The sequence below is a fragment of the Xenopus laevis genome, chromosome 9_10L, assembly GCF_017654675.1.
Source record: "Xenopus laevis strain J_2021 chromosome 9_10L, Xenopus_laevis_v10.1, whole genome shotgun sequence".
Classification (NCBI taxonomy): Eukaryota; Metazoa; Chordata; class Amphibia; order Anura; family Pipidae; genus Xenopus; species Xenopus laevis.
The window spans coordinates 14,587,896-14,609,361 of NC_054387.1; the positions used below are offsets into that span (position 1 = coordinate 14,587,896).

A 21,466-nucleotide genomic window follows, 5' to 3' on the forward strand; every position below is an offset into this window, starting at 1 on the left:
TGCGCAAATTGCACTGGAAACAATAGAAATACTATAATAATAATATTTTCGTTTCATATTTTGTTTGTATTCGTTCTGGGACATTCATTGCAGGTATTTTCTAGCTTTAAACTAAATAAATTCAATCGAATTTAGCATAAGCGGAGATGCAACGCTGCCTGGGCTGTTTGCATCATGTCCAGTAATTGAAAGAAATTGTGCCAGTCAATATTTTGTATTTGTAATGATTTATTATTATAGAGTGACACTGATGCGACATTGATCATTTCTAATTGTTTGCCGAAGAACTAAACGAAAAAAAATCGCAGAAACATAAATTGACTGCTGTGTAACTAAAAATTCCCATTAGTAGAAAAGGCGCTGCTGTAGAATTGTTTTTACGCACCGGTACCGTTTTGTAGGGCTACTGTACTACTGACCCTCTCCCCTAGGAAAGAATAATACAGAGACATAGGCTGGGATCAGCCACAAATCACAATGGAGGAGATTAGCGCAGTCTTCTGTGGGAGCCAAACTGTCTGCTCCATATCTTTCTGTACATTACACCCCCCTCCCGGGAAATGCTTGCCTAAATGTCTGCAGATCCCAAAAATAATGAATGGAACCTGGAATCATGAACAAGAATAAGCAATAAGTGCACTTTCGGATTAAAACGAAATATATAACGAACTATCAACATTTCTGTTGTAGTGAGGATCTTCCAAGGACTCAAATGGAAAAAAATGGTTCAAACAGCCAAATATTGGCACTACCAAGTGAAACAATATTAATTAATAGGTATAGTAAAGCGTGAAAAAATACTCACAGTTCACCCCAGTCTATGGGTGCATGTAAACATAACCAAAATAAAAAATATGCGACTATTGTTTTTTTTAAAACAATAAACCAAAAAGTGGTTTAAAAGTTCAAATCCATTCATTAAAACAATACAGGAGATGGCCTATTGGGGCACTTACTCATAGGCTACTATCAACATTTCTGTCTGTAGTGAGGATCTTCCAAGGACTGACCTGTCCAAGATGTTAAGATATAATTTGGTGAGAATTGTGTCCAGCGGCCAACTGCCAACTCAGAGCCCATAGTATCCTACTTAAGGGGTAGTAGAACAATCAGTGGGAGAAGTTTGGAGCAGGCCTTGGGAGTTGAGGACTATTCCAAATGCCAATTTAGAGCCCCTAGTATCCTACTTAGGGGTAGTAGAATAATCAGTGGGAGAAGTTTGGGACAGGCCTTGGGAGTTGAGGACTATCCCAACTGCCAATTTAGAGCCCATAGTATCCTACTTAGGGGTAGTAGAACAATCAATGGGAGAAGTTTGGGACAGGCCTTGGGAGTTGAGGACTATTCCAACTGCCAATTTAGAGCCCATAGTATCCTACTTAGGGGTAGTAGAACAATCAATGGGAGAAGTTTGGGACAGGCCTTGGGAGTTGAGGACTATCCCAACTGCCAATTTAGAGCCCATAGTATCCTACTTAGGGGTAGTAGAACAATCAATGGGAGAAGTTTGGGACAGGCCTTGGGAGTTGAGGAATATTCCAACTGCCAATTTAGAGCCCATAGTATCCTACTTAGGGGTAGTAGAACAATCAATGGGAGAAGTTTGGGACAGGCCTTGGGAGTTGAGGACTATTGTAGTACAAAAACAGAAGCCGCCTCCTAGTTCTCTAGTTTTTTTTTGGGGGGGGGGGAGTGGGACAGCAGCACCTACTCTGGCCATCAGATCGCCTATATGTTGGTGCAACTGTCTGGTACAGGGACAGAAAGCGACAGAACAGAATTGGCGCAAAGAAGCAAAAACCTGCGAACTATTCTTGCGTTTCTGTAGCGTATTGGCAAGTTTTAAAATGAAAGACTGGAACGCTGAAATAATCACATTTTTACAAAGCTAGATGAGTGCTTATGCACAAATGATAGACATACATTATATACATACATGATATACATACATGATATACACACATCTCGTATTTGTATAAGGAACAATGTAACATGAATTCGTTCTCATTTGTCGCCGGGTCCGTGTGACTATTCGCCTCCCGCAGACGGATACAAAGTCATTTAATGTATATCACCTAATACAATGTCCTGAATGAATATCACATATGAGTCGCAGCTGATACAGTCGGTGCAACATGTGAGTGCGGCCAATGTAATGCGAGTGTGTTTGAGGCCGACAATTCGATGCGTAATTGCATCTCTCGCCAAAGAAAATGCAGACAATACAAATTGTTTTGGAAACTGAACTTCCCTTTAACCAGACGTTTCGATTTAAATATAAGCTTCTTATTAAACAGGTATCCAGTGAGATGAAGGGAAGTTCTAGATTATAGAATATATATTCACTTATCTATCCGGTAAATCAAAAAATAGTTTTTCTGCGTTTCATAAAATGTATCCTTAATGAATTGCATTATATCCCCAAGCCTCTACTTTACAATACACACTCCCTATTGCCATCATGATATTATTATTATTATTATGAGTAGAATAATGAGTAACATTATAAATTGGTTGTATGAAGTATTGTCCTGACTGTCTCCTCCTGCTCTACTTACAGTGCAGAGGGGCAATTTCTATGGGGTTTAAATATTATGATCTCCCTTGACATTAGCAAAATATCCAAGGGGGGCGAGATTAGTGCTTAGTCTTCAAACCAGAAGTAAATATCCAGACCCGGTGGTAGCAGATGGATTTATAAGTAGGAATAACTTTATTTCAGATGCTAAATCCCAATTCTACTACAGCAGATACACAAATGAATATAAACGTTATATTGTGGAGTAGATGGGAACCCCTATATCTTGCCTTATAACCTTCCCCCCAGTCTGTGTATCTCTGGCATGAGGAGAGTGTGTAATACAAGATTGTAGACATTACACATTTGCCTTTGTGGAGTTATTCTATCACTTATCAGGTCAGACTATGCGCGTGTTGGGTTCTGGATCTGCTGTCACTGATATATATATATATATATATAAAATGTAGGTATCATTATACTTAATTGGTAGCAATCAATTATTCAAGTTTGCGATCAGTACACCCCCAGTTTGATACAATAGACCTTCCCATAGTGTGATACATGGATCGCTCCAATGAGATGCCAGCGCTTGGGTCCCAGGTATTGACATGTGTATGTTTAAGAGAGTAGGGGGAACCAATGGCCCTTTCATTGTGCTTTCATAAAACCAGATACTGGAACCCACAGGGTGCTCCTTACTACTGAGATACATGGGTGACAAAAGAGCCCCTTATAAAGATAGCTAGAATCTCAGCCATAAAGCAGGACAGGACTGTTGCTTACAGTGGGTATGAGACAGGATCTATTCTGTTACACATACAGTACCTATTAAAGCACAAAAGTGACTATACAGTGGCCTGAATGAGCCTTCAGCGCAGGAGAAAGGGGTTGTTCACCTTTGTATCACACCTTTGAGAGTGAAATACCGAGACAATTTGCAATTGGGTTTCATTTTCTATTTTTTGTGGTTTCTGAGTTATTTCATTTTTTATTCAGCAGCTCTCCAGTTTGCAATTTCAACAACCTGGCTGCTAGGGTTCAAATTACCCTAGCAACAATGCACTGATTTAAATAAGAGACTGTAATATGTATAGGGGAGGGCCTGAATAGAAAGGGAATCATCAAAAGCAGCAATCACAATAATACATTTGTTGCCTTACAGAGAATTTGATTTTAGATGGGGTCGGCGACCCCCATTGGAAAGCTGGACAGAGTGAGAAGATGAAGGCAAACGATTAAAAAAATAAATAATGAAGATTATATATTATCTATCTATATCTTTATAGATATATAATATATATATATATATATATATAAAATCTATTACGATTCTATAGTTAATATATTACAATCTGTACAATAACAACGGGAGAGAGTCTGGGATGGGTTTAGGCGCTGATTAGACTGATTTGCTTATAAATCACATTGATCTATTATCTATTGCAAAGCCATATTTTCAGTACAACGTTTCGATCACATTGCAGTCATTTAGTTTACAGGGATATAGTGCTAATGACACCCTAGTACTGAATACAATGTGTGTTACTCGGAGTTATTCCATTGCTCTGGGTTCAGTGATACCTTCTTTAGAATTCCCTAATTGGATCACAGAGTTATCGGGCCAATCATTAAACATGTTCGATGGGTTCCTACACAAGATTAAATACAGAATAATAATCCCTTTCGATGTACCATTAATTCAATTAGCCAAGGTTAAAGGATTGGGGCGCGTATTAATTGTATTTACCAAGTTAATTGATTATTTAAACCAGTAATGAAGTCGTGTGACCTCGATAGACATTGAAATGAGTCTAAAGTAATTAAGGACAATGTATCAAATCCAATCACTCGGGGACGTCTCACACTTAACCCCATGTCTGCCAGGTAAGGTGAAGAAAACAGACCGACGCTGAAATCTTGTCGCTTTTAACTACTGAAAAATCCCTCAAATTACTTTGAACAAACCACTTGATCTGTATCGGATAGAAATCTCCTGTTGGTATAATAACCGAGCCAAATACAGTTTTTTTGGATCCAATTTTCGAAATACAAACATTGCACAAACTGTGTGTCAGGGAGAGGTTTCTGCAACACCCATTTAATGTGCTCATTAGTATTATGTACAGACATGATATCAGGCACATACTCCTGTGTTTTTTAACTATACAAGTCTGTCTAAAAGGGGTGGTTCACCTTTAAGTTACCTTTTAGTATTTTATACAGTGACCAATTATAAGAAACTTTTCAGTTGTTCTTTATTTTTTATAGTTTTTGAATTAGTTGCTGCCTTCTTCTTACAAGTCTATCTAATTTATTGCATCCTTCATTAAAAGGGTGGTTCACCTTTTAGTTTTAGTATTATTACTTGAATCGTTTTTGAATTATCTGCTGCCTTCTTCCGACTCAGCTTTTAAATGGGGGGTCACTGACCCCATCTAAAAAACAAAACAAATGCTAGGGTAATTTAGACCCTAGCAATCAGATTGCTGAAATTCCAAACTGGGGAGCTGCTGAATAAAAAGCGAAATAACAAAAACCACCAATAATAAAAAATGAAAACCAATTGCAAATGGTCTCAGAATATCACTCTCCATATCATACCAAAAGTTAATGTAAATGTGAAGAACCCCTTTAACCCTGCTGAGTATATACACCCTATATAATATATAGACCCTATATATATATATATATATATATATATACATGTAGTTTGCTTCTAATCACATAAATATATACATATACACCCTATGTAATATATATATATATATATATATATATATATATATATATATATATATATACACATGTAGTTTGCTTCTAATCACATAATATATACATATACACCCTATGTAATATATTTACCCTATGTTATATATATAAACATGTAGTTTGCTTCTAATCACATAATATAGTGAATAAAGTACCCCCTCTTGTAAAATATAAGGATATTATAAGTTACTGAGGAGTTTAATGACCATATAAAAACATGAGGCCGAAGGCCGAGTGTTTTTATACAGGTCATGGAACTCCGAGGTTACTTTTAATATCCTCATATTTTACAACTGGGGGTACTTTATTTATTATAATACACAAGTTTCAGTATGTCATGTGACTGAAATTACATCAGAACTCACCGTTTATAACTGATGACATCAGAACTCACCGTTTATAAGGATATAATTTACAAGATATTCATGGCTTTTGTGTATTATATATATATATATATATATATATATATATATATATATATATATATATATATATATATATATATATATATATATATATATATAAACATGTAGTTTACTTCTAATCACATAAATATATACATATACAGCCTATGTAATATATTTACCCTATGAAATATATATAAACATGTAGTTTGCTTCTATTCACATAATAAACACGATATTCGCATAACTTCAGGCAGCTCTATTTATTTTCGCCAGTATCCCATGTGTATATGTAACAAGTGTTGGGTTTATATGCAGTGCATTATGTGTCCGATATAAAACCTGCTTGCTGTGTACATATTGTATGGCCAGTGCTTATCTGCTATGTGCAGTTAGTGTATATGTCTTTGCCTACATTATACACTTATTACACCACACCTTTAGCAGTGGATATACAATCTCAGACACACAGTTGAACTTGGATCCCAGCAGGGAGGGACAGTTGTAAGTTGTAGATTCCCCTGCGCCTTTAGTTGCAGTACAATCCATTTCTGTTCTGCTGCAGTCGATCTGCTCTTCTTTACATAAACGACTCGCACGATTTAACAGGCGATACTAGCCACTTGGCTACCAACCCCACCCCCACCCTGTAGGTGCCAGACGCCTGTTGGACTGAGTCGCTGCGGTCTGCTGTGCGCCCATTGCTGTGGTGCAGTCGCCAAGTCGCCGCTCCTTGCTGCACAGTCGCCAATCCGCTCTCACAGGCGTCACGTGACCCTGCCCATACAATTGCCAGCAGCGGGCCCTTGCAGTTATTTCCAAAAGAGAGTGCTCAGTCGCAGGATCTTACTCCGACAGTGTTGGATCAAGCCCCTCCAAAGGATTCCCAGCAGAACCCACGGTGAGTGAGCGACTAAATGTGACTTTCCCGAGTGCCTCTTCCTTATCTGCAAGATAGAGACGCCGAGATGGGCCAGGCTGACCCGGGATGGGCTCACTCCTTATCTCCACACTCATGTTTGCCTTTCATCCACACGATTTTATACCCAGCCTTATCATGGGACCCTGAGCCCTTATTAAACGGTATCACAATCGCATCCAGAGAGATAACGGGACCCCCTCCCCTTCCCTGGGAAGCAGCTCTTCCGTGCGCCTTTGCGCATTTCTCTTGGCTCCAAATGCAAACAGCAAAGAGCTGAGAATTTTAGTATGAGGCGGGTACCGGGGATTATTACTGACCTACATGTGAAGGGGCAGTTTACTGAGGCAATAACAGTTTATTCTTCCACCACATGAGTATAGAACCACTTCCAGAAGTTCCAGAGAACAGTCTGTGCGGAATCTCTCCATAACTGGCTGAGATTATTCCCATAGGAAACTGAGAATCCCCGCAATAATATCATAATTTTATTCTATTTGGCTCTTTGGCCGACTTTTTTTTAGAAAATATTTGTAGAATAGAGTAAACCAGGACTAGTCAGAATCTGGAATTGCCAGGATTCACGGTATTTAGTGGGGGGTTTATAATCAGAATAATGACAGCCGCTAGCGAATCTTACTATTGGTGTATATGGAATAACCACTATTCCCAGATTTTTATTCATTGTGAGAATATCAAATGGTCTGGTTCCCAAACTTAATTGGAATTGCAGGAGTATAATTGAATGGGCCAACACATCACCAGTGTATAGACCTGAAATTTCCAGGTGTAATAGAGAAATATCGGAGTATAATTTCAGCAGAGGATTAATTGATTTGGAATTATTGTGTTCTTGCATCAGTAGAGGGTCACCATGTCAGTGGTTATAGGTAAGGGGAGAGTCCATGCATGGACTCAATTCTTATTTAATAAAATAGAACGAAAACATTTCTAAGATTTATGGGATATTGAAACATCCCTGGATGCTATGGGAGTATTTTTCTTTTGTGCAGTTCCAGTACCGAACTTTAATTCTGTGGGATATTATTGACGTTGAGTGGAACTGTGAGAGTTTTTTTTAGTTTTATGGTATTGGAGGATTCATATCATTTATATTATTTTATGGGATGGAGATAATTCCCAGTACTGGATGCAATTCTATTGGCTTGTAATACCCAGTACCAAATATAATTCTATTGGCTAGTAATATCCAGAACTGAATATAATTATATTGGCTAGTAATACCCAGTACTGAATATAATTATATTGGCTAGTAATACCCAGTACTGAATATAATTCTGTTGGCTAGTAATACCCAGTACTAAATATAATTCTATGAGATAGTAATTTCCAGTATTGAAAATAACTGTATTGGCTAGTAATACACAGTACTTAATATAATTCTATTGGCTAGTAATTCCGAGTACTAAAAACAAATCTATTGGCTAGTAATACCCAGTACTGAATATAATTCTGAGATAGTAATGATTAGCACTGAATATAATTCTATTGGCTAGTAATTCCCAATGCTGAATACAAATCTGAGTTTGTATTATACTGAATATAGTTCTATAGGCTACTAAAACCTTGTACTGAGTATAAATATATAAGGTAGTAATTTATATTAATGTATGGGTTTTATATAAATTGCCAGTACTGCATGTAACTCAATGGGCTAGTAATATCCAGTACTGAAAATTATTATATTGCCTAGTAATTCCCAGTACTGAATATAAATCTATTGGCTAGTAATACCCAGTACTGAATATAAATCTGAGATAGTAATTCCCAGTACTGAATATAATTCTGAGTTTGTATTATACTGAATATAGTTCTATAGGCTACTAATACCTTGTACCGAGTATAAATATAAGAGGTAGTAATTTCTAGTAATGGATGGGATAGTAATTGCCAGTACTGCATGTAACTCAATGGGCTAGTAATTCCCAGTAGTGACTGTTATTGTATAGGACAGTAATATCCAGTACTGAATAGATCTGTATGTGTTAATGAGGATTCCCTTTGTTTATCATAACTCTATGAAATAATGAGAATTCCCAGGATTTATGGACACTATGTGGAATATACTGCTATGAGTGGAGAGCGAGTGAGAATTCCCAGGATTTCTTGATGTGTTTCTCAGGTGCCTGAGTCCCAGGCTAAAGAGTTTGGCCCCTGCAGTGTTGCCCCTCCCCCAGGGCTGTGTCCCTCTCACATTAACCCTTGTTCTGTTCCCACAGCTCAGCCAATCTCTCGTCGGAGTCGCTGGTAGGAAGGCTCAGCAGGAGCTGTGAGGTTTGTAGCGGAGGATCATGTACCCCAGCCTGGCCCTCACTGCCAACCATGCCCAGCCGGCCTACTCCCATGACACCCCAAACTTCCTGCACTCCACGGGCAGCCCCCCGGTCTATGTGCCCACCAGCAGGATGCCAGCCATGCTCCAGTCTCTGCCCTACCTTCAGACCTGCGACACTGCCCACCAGGGACACCATCTGGCCAACCACCCAGGATGGGCACAGACTGCCAACGAGAGCCACGCGTTCAATGCCAGTAGCCCCCACACACCCAGCGGATTCTCTTACTCGCACAGCCCCCCAGTGGGCAACAGCAGTGCCAGGGACGGTGGCTACCAGAGTCCCCTGATCATGGGTGGCAGTGCCAGGGACCAGTATGGAAATACACTGGTGAGAACTGGCTCTTACCCCAGCCCTTACTCCTATGTGGGCGCGGATATGCCCCCTTCTTGGGCAACTGGACACTTTGAGGGGAGCATGTTGCACAGTCTGCAGGGGAGACAGCCCTTACCGGGGAGGATATCCAGCTTGGGTGAGTACATGGGGCCACACTGTGAACAGCTTGAGAGGGGGGGATCATAATTATTCTTTAAATGGGTTGTTCACCTTTAAATGAAATTTTATTATGATGTAGAGAGTGACATTCTGAGGCAATTTGCAATTGGTTTTCATTTTTTATTTTTTGTGGTTTCTGAGTTATTTCATTTTCTGTTCTGCAGCTCTCCAGTTTGCAATGTCTACAACTTGGTTGCTAGGGTCCAAATTACCCTAGCAACCATGCACTGATTTGAATAAGAGACTGGAATATGAATAGCAGTGAGGTCTGATTAGCAAGATGAGTAATAAAAAAAGTAGCAATAACTATAAGTTTGTAGTCAGCAACCCCCATTGGAAAGCTGGAAAGAGTCAGAAGAAGAAGGCAAATAATTAAAAAAAAAAAAATATATATATATATATATATATATATATATATATATATATATATATACATAGAAAACAAATAATGAAGACCAATCGATAAGTTTCTTGGAATTGGCCATTCTATAGCATACTATAAACATTAATTTAAAGTGAAACTGACACTGAAAAATATTAATCGACATTACAAGTTACCTATAAGGTCACATTTTTTCACTGATAAATCTGCTTTTGTAAGCAATTGTTAGTTGAAGTTCCTAGACCTGGCTGTTTTGCCAACCTGACTGTCCCATCTCAGCCTGTCAGTTAGAGTTTCTAATGCTGCACAAAAATCCATATAGTCCTATACCTTTATTCTGTAGCTCTACCACTCTATACCCAGCACTGTACCTCTATACAATACACTCATGGGATCTAAAATAATACAATTCACTAATTGACAAGGTTACCGTTTATTACAGGACCCCAAGGGTCTCTCTCGTGTTCTGTGAATAAATGAAACCCCCCATATTCCCACTTCTTTTTCCATGTGATCAGAGTTTACTGGTACTTATGACTATGTATAAACTACCCCACATAACCCAACTCCTATATACACTAATGCACACACCAAAGAACCCCCACCTTCTGTACATTCTCTGTTATTAAAATTATACAGCATTCTGCTCTAATGTACACACTTCATATTATATAGGAAATCTAATAGACATGTAAACAGTCACTGATCAAATGTACACACTATATCTACACAAACTGACCTTATGTACACACACTATTAATGTTATACAGGAGACTGACCTAATGCACACACTGTATATTGTATATATTACACACAATATTAATTTTACCCACTATTAATGCTATACACAAAACTGTATATTATATATATATATATATATATATATATATATATATATATATTACACACAATATTAATTTTACCCACTATTAATGCTATATACAAAACGGTATATTATATATATATTACAGACAATATTCATTTTACCCACTATTAATGCTATACAAGAAACTGTATGTTATATAAATATACAGTATATTACACACAATATTCATTTTACCCACTATTAATGCTATGCAAGAAACTGTATATTATATATATATATTACACACAATATTCATTTTACCCACTATTAATGCTATACACAAAACTGTATATTATATATATATTACACACAATATTCATTTTACACACTATTAATGCTATACACAAAACTGTATATATTATATATATAACACACAATATTGTACCCCCACTATTAATGCTATACACAAAACTGTATATTGTATATATATATTACACACAATATTAATTTTACCCACTATTTATGCTATACACGAAACTTTATATTATATATATATATATATATATATATATATATATATATATATATATATATATATATATATATATATATATATATATATATATATATATATTTTTTTTATTTATATATTAATGCTATACAGGAAACTGATTCAGTGTACACTATATATTCTTATTATACAGAGTGTTGGACTAATGAACACTGTTATATAGGAAACTGACTGTACACAATAATGTACAGACACTGATATAATGTATATGCTATATTATTATACTAGTTATAGTATGTGTTATGTAGATATTACAGCACACATAGAAAACATGTATATAATGGGATACTAATCTCTACAGGGACTGTCAAAAAGGGCCCATGATTTTTGGGATAAAGCCCCCCAGTTCACAAGGGTATAATCATTCAAAACCAAAACAAGTTATCCCAAAACTCTTATCTTATATTAAAAAAATAGCCTTTATTCAAAAATCATGTTAAAAAGATGGTGGTCTGTATACCTATCTTTTTAACATGATTTTTGAAAGAAAAAAAAAAAGCCTATTATTTAATATAAGAGAGTTTTGGGATAACTTGTTTTGAATCATTACAGTACACATACCATTATTATTATTATTAACATTATACAGGAAAATGTAGCTAATATACACACTGTATTCATGTTCTATAAGGAATTGATGTCATGTACACAATTATACATGAAACTAATTTAATGTAAAAACATGAACTATATTAATATTAGACAATAGACTAAATTATGACACTGATCTGGTGAATATAATCCAGAGATTATGATCTGATGTACACACTGTATTGTAATGTTCTACAGCAGAGCTGGAATCCTCCCTTTTTGTGAAGCTCATATTTAAAACTCCATTGTTCGCAGAGAGGCTGCAATTTAGTCGGAACGATTATTATGCGGTACGTACCCGTGAGGTCGTTGATACTGAGAGAGACTAAACAGAAATAATGTGTAAAGTTATGGCAACTAGTAACAGGCCTGGGCAGCTTTATGGCGAGCGACATTATCGTTAGAAAGGCGTCGTATAAGGACTATTATTTATATAGAAGGGTCACATTGAAATGGCTAATGTGCGGCACGCGTTGTGATACCGTTTCAGACATGGATCGTGTTTTTTTTTTTTTTTAACTCTTTAAAACGTTTACCCTGAACTCGGGAAAAACTCCCATCTTTTTGTCTTAAAATAAAAAGCCCGTCCACAGTGATTGTTGTAATAATCAGAGGCTTATGTTCCACATTAAACTCTGAGCCCATTTCAGCCTCGGACACCGTTTTTAGCGGCGCGTGAATTGGTTTTAGAGCAGCGTTTTATTAAATCCGCGCACAAAGTCGCACGCGCAGGGAACGTGAGAAGGAATTCGTTTTGCACAAGCGCTTGTTACATTGTAGTGACCCTTATTCAGCCTTTACACGGAGAAATATTTGTCAATATTCTATGAATATAAAAGGTTTTTCAGTTGCAGTACAGGATCTGTATAATAAAAAACTCGCATTTACATTTAGTGGGAACACAAGAAACAGTTTCATTCTAGAGAGGAAGCTGCAGCCTAATAATGGAACAATGTTGCTATTTCTCTCCAATGATAGAATTCCTCTGCCTAGAAACCTATGTTTTGTATTTAAACGGGTTGTTCACCTTCAAACAACTACTTGTTTTCAGATAGATCACCAGAAATAAGGACTTTTTCCAATCACTTTCTATTTGTGACCATTTTTCTAATATTGTAATTTTTCACCTTCTAAAGCAGCTCTGGGAGGAGGGGTCGCCGATCCTCAAAACTGTTCTAAATTGATACATTTAATGGATACATTTCTTATCTTTATTCCAGATGAGCAGAATCTCTGGATTAGGCAGATGTTATAATTGATACAATAGTTGCTAATAGTCCAGAGATGCTGCTTAGAAATGGATCAACTAATTGTTGCAGAATTGTAACAGGTTGTGACACACAGGCAGATTCAGGAAGATTTATTCGCCTGACGACTAATCGCCTCTTCGTCTGGGCGACAATCTCCCCGAACTGTCTTCCCATCCGCTATCATGAAAAGTCGCCTGTGCTAAAGCACACGCAGCCATTCATTTTCTGAAGTCGCCTCACGAGAAATGAAGAGGCGATTAGTCGCCAGGCGACTAAATCTCCCCGAATCTTCCAGTGCCTCACTGAGGCAACTTTGGGCAACTATTGAAAACGCATCACTGCGTGTGCATTAGCGCAGGCGACTTTTCATTGTAGCCTATGGGGAAAAACGCTGAGGCAGTTCAGGGAGATAGTTGCTCAAAAGACGAGGCGATTAGTAGCCAGGCGACAAAATCTCCCTGAATCTCCTCGTGTGGACTAGCCCTTAGGGTAAGGGCATACCTGGAGATTCGTGGCATTTTGATTTCCGAAGTCGCCCGAAGTCTCTTCGGAAATCGAAGCGCCGCAAGTGCATTGGCGTTTTTTACATTGAAGCAGGCAGAAGACACGGGGGAGCAGTTCTGGGAGATTAGTCGCCCCAAAGTAGAGGTGATTAGTCGCCGGGCGACTAAATCTCCCCGAATCTCCAGGTGCGACCTTACCCCAAATTAATGAGCTGCCAGATTGAAACACTATTTATTTTTTACTGTTTTTCCAAAATCTAAATTTAAAAAATAAATAATGCAAAGTAATTGAAGAAAGTCTTTATTTCTGAGAAACAATCTAAAAACAACTGAATTGGAAAAAGTGTTTGGAAGGTGAACAAACACGGATCAAACGCCATAATAACAAGAATGCTATGGAAGTCACATAGGGGTTAATAGCGCTGATCTGCTGCTCTATCATTCTATACAATAACCTTTGCTACAAAAAGCTCCTCCGAGTTCCTGAAACCTTGAATCACCGGCTTCCTGGAAATATTGCACAAACTGCCACATATTGCCTGAGAGATTCCCAATGGCAGAGTTTATTGCTGAGGACACTGGGTAGAACCGCAGGTCGGCCTCTCTGGTGTAAACAATAGAAATACCAAGTCTTCCTTTCTTTTTTGATGTATAAAGTGGTTTTATGGGCCAGGTCACTTGTGGTGAAGAGAATGGGAGAGGGGGAAATAAACACACATTTCTAATAGTTTCTGTGTCTGTTTAGTTTGAGTGTAAAATATATGCAGTATAATGGGTGTCTTTGCACCGCTGATCACACTTTATAAAGTGGAGACATTAGAGAGCTGGGCAGATCTATAACTGACAGTTTTCTCAGTGCCGGCTGCCTCTAGCTTTGCTGTTCCATACCCTGCTGGGTTTGACAGGTAGAGATAAGGGGGAAAGCTACAAGTCAGCTTATCAGAAAGTGATCTCTCCTAGGGAGTAATTGACCCTAAATATTACTGATGTCAAAGCAATCAGCCCGTGGCTCAAGGCTGCTCTAGGGCAAGTAGCCACAGTCCGCAGCGCAGGGTTTTGTTTACAAGATACAATTAAAGATCAGCGCCGCAGGCTATGGAAAAAAAAAACAAATAACAGAACCTAGTGCAATATTGTTAATATTCCAACACTAATCTGTGTGTGTCTTGAACCATAGAAAGTCTATGCTCAGATTTTTCGTGTGTGTGTTTTAAAGTGCTACAGTGATTTCTACAAGGTGCTATCTCCAAAATAAAATGATAATTAAGTCAAACAAAGAGCTTTTAGTGCTTGCTTCAAAAGGTAAAATGAATTCATTGCACCTCATTTTAATTCATTTTACCTTTTGAAACAGGCACTAAAAGCTCTTTTTTTAATTATCATTTTATTTTGAAGATAGCCCCTTGTAGAAATCACTGTAGCACTTAAAAACAAACACGAAAAATCGGTGCATAGACTTTCTATGGTTCAAGACACACACAGATTAGTGTTGTAACACTTTGTTGATTGCACTGAATTTTTGCACTAGGTTCTGTTTTTTCTTTTGCTGATCTTATTTGACGATCCAGTGGAGGAACTGTGATAAAAAGAGCGGCAAAGGAAAACATCAGAGGTTTACTTTTCCTTTAAATCTTGCACATATGTGTTGTTTTTTTCAGAATTCATATTCAGTCTATATCACTTCAATATTAGCACAGACAGACAGTGGGTGCTGCTGTTCTGTTATATGAAGGACCTAAGAGCTGACATGAATCTTTACCATTACAGCTTGTTGGGAAATATTACACTCCTTTAATCAGTTTCTTTTTTAGCATGAATTTTTATAAATACGAGCTTCAGTGTTTCTTTAATTCTGCTTGTACCCGTGTGTGATTATATAGGTGTTACCCAGTATGTTTGTGTGTCTGTGTAATGTTTTATAATTGCCTGCACTATGAGTGCAATTGAAGGGGAAACAAAAATTTGGATTTTTTTGGTAACTTTTATTATTATTATTATTAATAATAATAATAATAATATTATGTATTTATTGCAAATGATGAGTTTTGGTTAAACATAAATGTCAATACAAGTTTATAGTTTGTATTGACAAAGTATTCTTGTATGTATATGATCCATGTGTGATGTGTATACTTCTGATTATGCGTGTTTGTATTAGTATATATGTGTTAAACTGTTTATACACTTGGGGGCACATTTACTAATGGTCCAATATTGAGGGTTAATTAACCCTCGATATTTGACCGTCAAAGTAAAATCCATTCAAACATCAAAGTCGAAGGATTTACCGCATTTCCTATGATCGAACGATTAAATCCTTCGAATCGAACGATTCAAAGGATTTTAATCCATTGATCGAACGATTTTCCTCAGAAAATTGTTAGGAAGCCTATGGGGACCTTCCCCATAGGCTAACATTGCACTTCGGTAGGTTTTAGGCAGCGAAGTAGGGGGTCGAAGTTTTTTTTAAAGAGACAGTACTTCGACTATCGAATGGTCGAATAGTCGAACAATTTAAGTTTGATTCGAAGTCGTAGTCTTGGTCGAAGTAGTCAATTATATATAATTATGATTATATATAATCTGATTATAACTAGGGATGCACCGAATCTATTATTCGGCTGAACCCCCGAATCCTTTGCGATTTTGCAAATTAGGGTGGGAAGGGGAAACATTCCCCCCCATCCCTAATTTGCATATGCAAATTCGGATTCGGTTTGGCCTGGCAGAAGGATTCGGCCGAATCCGAATCCTGCTGAAAAAGGCCGAATCCCGAACTGAATCCTGGATTTGGTGCATCCCTAATTATATAATAAATAAAGTACCCCCTCTTGTAAAATATAAGGATATTATAAGTCACCGAGGAGTTTCATGACCATATAAAAACACGAGGCCAAAGGCCGAGTGTTTTTATACAGGTCATGGAACTCCGAGGTAACTTCTAATATCCTCATATTTTACAACTGGGGGTACTTTATTTATTATAATACACAAGTTTCAGTGAGTCATGTGACAGAAATGACATCAGAACTCACCGTTTATAAGGATATAATTTATAAGATATTCATGGCTTTTGTGTATTATAACAATATAATTTACCTTCACAACTGCTACATTCTGTTCTTTACTTAATTAATGTTACGCCGCCTGTCAAATGTTCTTTCTCAGGACTCATCCGTGTGGGAGAGATTGACATTTTTAGATCTATTGCAGCATATATAAATGTGTGTGCTTGTTAGGCACAACCTGTGTGTATATGTACAGGGCAGTGTTTATGTGTGTGTGTATTGTGTAGCACAATGGTGTGCTTATGCAAAATAATGTATTATGAATGCATGTATTGGCGTAGGCACAATTGTGTATATGTAAGTTGCATAAATGAGTGTTTGTGTGGGCTCAAGCATTGTCTGCTAATGTACACGTATTAATATATAATACACATGAGCCATGAATATCCTGTAACCTATATCCTTATAAACGGTGAGTTCTGATGTCATTTCTGTCACATGACTCACTAAAACTTGTGTATTATAATAAATAAAGTACCTCGTGTTGCAAAATATGAGGATATTAGAAGTCACCTCTGTGTTCCTGTATATAACCACTCTGCCTTTGCCCTCGAGCTTGTATAAGGTCATGGACATGGAACTCCTTTGTAACTTATAATATCCTTATATTTTCCAAGAGGGGGAACTTTATTCAGGCCCGGATTTGTGGAAAGGCCCGGGCCTTGGGTAGCAAAATTTTAGTAGGGCGGCATGCCACACAACCACACCTTTATTGGATCAGACGCACTGGGGATTATCAGGAGATTCAATAGCTTTTGCATTTTTCTGTGCACCAATCTCCAGTATTCTGGACTTGATGCTGAAACTTTGCGCAATGACCTGCAGGCCTAGGGGCGCCCGCTATGTCAATTCGGCCCTAACTTTATTTGCTTTATAATGCATGGTGGCTCAGTGGGTAGGACAGCTGCCTTGCATCACTGGGGTCCTGAGTTTGGTTCCAGGCAGGGCACCATCTACAAGCAGTTTGTATGTTCTCCCTATGTCTGTCCTCCTAACATCCAAAAAACATACAGGCAGGGATCTTAGATTGTAAATTTCACTAGGGCAGGGACTGATGTGAATGATAATCTCTGTAAAGCCTCTGTGGAAAGCTCTATATAAATACCAGGAAATTAAAAAAAATATATGTTTGTGTATATGTACAAAGGAGTAAGTAGTATGAATGTTTGTGTGTATATATATATATATATATATATATATATATATATATATATATATATATATATATATATATATATATATATATATATATATACACAAGGCAGTTAAATGTGTGAACATAATCGTGTGCAGGGATTTGTAGCACTATTGAGTGTGTGTGGGCACAGTCCCCAGTATGAGGTTTCAGGTTTAGTGGCAAGACCCCCATATCCAGTCTTGTTTGTGTAAATGGGTCTATGCACTAGAAGTATCTCCTGTTGGTTTGAGAATACATGTTTTAGAATTTGCTATAGAGCTGTGCATCTTTTTCCATGCTGTTGTACACTATACCATATGGTTACGGCCCACATTATAATAATAATATTATACAATTGTACACAGAGGTCTCTGGAGCTCTTATGGGACAATGTAATGTGTTGTATTTACTGCACTCCTGTAATTCACTTCAGCTGCGATGGTGGTGCTAGTTCTTCGTTGACCCGGCAAGGTCCCTTAGCAACAAACACATTTGTCCCATGACCCTCTATTTGGTCCTGTATCTATCCAAGCCTGTGTTCTTGCACTGTGTATATAAAAGAATGTGTGTTGTGTATATAAATATAAGGAATGATCTGTGTATGTGCATATAAATGTGTGTGTGTTTGTGTATTTGTATATGTAAGTGTGTGTATATTTGTGCAGATCACACAAAAGCCATTAATCTCGCAGCTCAGGCTCTTCCTCGATGCTGGGGAAGCTTTTAAGATTGACTGGTGGGCTGCCCTCTCCCTCCCCCTGCTGGGGTCTGTCATTTGTCAGCTCTGGAGTTAGGGGTGATAGATTCTTATTTTAGGAGCTCACCCTGTGTCCGAGCCATAAGAATTCCATCAGCTCCCAGCCTGCCTGTCGCCAGCAGTCAGCATGTACAGCTCTGTGTTTGAGTCCAATCTCCCCCCTCTCTCCTTTCTTTATCATCTTACAATAACATTGGACTAATCATTTATAGTCCTGGCTCTGCCGAGCCCCCCAGGGAAACCCTTCTGGCTCCATGCTGAGCTCTGAGTTTCGTTGGCACCTGGAGGAGATGAACTGGTTAATCCCAATTAGCTAACCTGTTAATTGACCCATCAGGTAGTGGGAGTTTTCTGGCACTCACAAGGTTAAAGCCACTATGCAGCCTGTGATAAAGAAGTTACAGAGGTTACAGCCCCAATTCCAACCCCCAGTCTGCAAATAGCCATTGGGAGTGAGGTGGCAAACACAGGGTTAACTCAAGGTTGGAACAAGCCTGAATGAATGTCAGGGCCTAGGAGTACCTCTCCCATTCTGTGCAAGCAATGAGTTAACCATTAGTCCCATATATTAGCATATCCCCAAGAATAGTGACTGAAACACCTCATCTGGGGCACAGGTAAAATATAAGGGGGCGGGGGAGAGGTCTGAGCATGCTCTGTGAGTTCAGTAGTCGCGCCATTAACCGGACTATAATACATGCTGCTATATCAAGTCCTAAGGTGTTTAGTGTATAATTTTTATTTTAGCACATAAATGTTGACATGTAATTAAATTAATGATGAGGCACATCTTAGGGTCAGTGTGTATTTAAGGTGGCCATAGATGCAAAGATCCGCTCGTTTGGCGATGTTGCCAAACGAGCGGATCTTTCCCATTAACAGGCATGGGGGGTAATCTGATTGTTCGGACGTATGGCCGAAAGATCAGATTACGATGTGCCATGAGCTCCGGCGGGATCGGTCGGGTCAAAATCAAACCTGACCGATCGACCAAACGACCGATCTCCACCGGACGAAAGATGTCGGCACACGCCACACACAATCCTCGATTCGTATGATCGGATCTGTGTGTCTATGGCCACCTTTATTCCTCATGTAGCTATGGTTCAGCCGGGCACATTCACATCATTGCAGCTTGCCTTCAGCACATCAACTGACAGTGCCAGTAACCTTGTATGGGGTATCATAGATTTTACTTCTATTTCATATTGGCCGTAGACGCGCCGATAATATTGTACAAAAGTCATTTTCGTACGATATTCAGTGAGTGAGTTGGCCATAGACGCAAATATTTGATCGTATGGATCTCCGTTTCTTGGGCCGTGTATGGAGAGTCCCGTCATTTTTCGTGCCATGGTGATCGGACATTCAGACGATCGGCCAGGTTAGAAAATTTCTGTCAGCTGTCAATAATATCTCTGCGTGTATTGCCAATCTGACGCTATCAGTGGGAGACTGTCACCAGCTTTTGTCGGACATAAACCTTCGTACGATTGCTGTCAGGGGCAGAACAGCGGCTGATCTGTTCTTTTACTACTTTATTTGATCTGAATGGTTAGTGGCAGGTCGGGAGATGGCACCGAACGATCGTATGTCCAATACAGGGTCGGACTGGGGGGCTTGGGGCCCACCAGGGCTACTGGCCCTGGGCCCCCCCCTGCTGCTCCAGCGCTCCGGTTCCCCTGTATGTGTGTATGCGTGTCAGTGTGCAGTGCAACATTAGTGCGCATGTGCGTGGTGCACCGTTAGTGCGCACGCGCAAAATTTGATTTTACCCCGACAAAGAGGGGTCGCGCCACTGAGTAGCGGATCTGGGCCGGCCTAGTCTAACACCGGTCCAATATGAAGGTAAATCTACACGTCTATGGCCAGTTGGTGGGAGACAAGCCAATTGATATCAGCAGAAGACTTGGATATCAGTCGGTGCATTGTTACTGCTGAATTCGGTAGAATTCTATTGTTTCTATCTGTATATCTGACGAGTCAGCTCTACACGTGTGTATTGAAATGAACGATCTTTCCTGGAAGATTGTAATTGCTATGTCTATGGCCATTAGTCAGTTGATCTGTTGAGAAGCTAGCAGTCAGACTGAAAGCTGTATAATGAGGTCTGCCTGGCTTTGGAGCGGTTTTGGTATCTCCATTGTTGTGTATCCCAGTGTAGGAAGCACAGCAGTAGTAGGACACCTTATGAAATAGACATGGGTCAAACTCCAATGTGACCAGACCACTCTCAAAGAAAAAAATCTATCAGAACGATTACTCCTTGTCCATTTGGGCTCTGATTGATCTCCCTAAGAGCCAACTGAAGTTACAGAGTTAAATCACGCAGTGCAACGCTCTTATATTCTTGCTATTTTATTACATATGTAGGGGAAATATGACTGCAGCTTGGATTTTATTTCATTTAGCTGTAACCCAGCAACTCGGCATCTCGCTGTCTATGTGTCTAACATAAAGTCTTTTGTTTTCCAGAGTTCCTAGAAGAGTTTCATGGAGAGGGAAGAGAATGTGTGAACTGCGGGGCTATGTCGACCCCTCTGTGGAGAAGAGATGGAACAGGCCATTACCTGTGCAATGCCTGCGGGCTGTACCATAAAATGAACGGCATCAACAGACCACTAATCAAGCCACAGAAAAGACTGGTAAGATTCCCTCTGGTGACTGTGCAGATAGAGATGCTTTATTTTTACCACCTTCTGAGGATCAAATACAATTTAGGGAGGCAGAAGCCTGACCCTGTCTTTTTTTCAACCTCCTCTACTGTGAAACTACATTTGGGCATATAGTTTTAACACAAATTCAGAGACATAATGTAAAAATAAAGGAGCACAGGCCAGAACTTCCCTACTGGAGGGAGCGCAGCCTCATTCTCGGGAAGGTCTGTCACTGATTTTGCC

The 21,466-nt window shown here is 38.8% G+C and overlaps 1 protein-coding gene and 1 long non-coding RNA gene across 2 annotated transcripts in view; one reads left to right on the plus strand and one right to left on the minus strand.

Moving 5' to 3' along the window:
- LOC108700924 overlaps positions 1-21,466 on the minus strand; it is a 147,332-nt gene that overhangs the window by 41,278 nt on the left and 84,588 nt on the right. The window lies entirely within an intron of this gene.
- The window catches only part of gata5.L (GATA binding protein 5 L homeolog), a gene marked incomplete at its 5' end in the record, with an annotated part of 31,415 nt that continues 16,439 nt past the window's right edge, over positions 6,491-21,466 (plus strand). The window contains 3 exon segments of the mRNA NM_001086362.1: positions 6,491-6,595; positions 8,854-9,439; positions 21,042-21,211. Coding sequence (NP_001079831.1) covers positions 8,926-9,439; positions 21,042-21,211 — 684 coding nt within the window.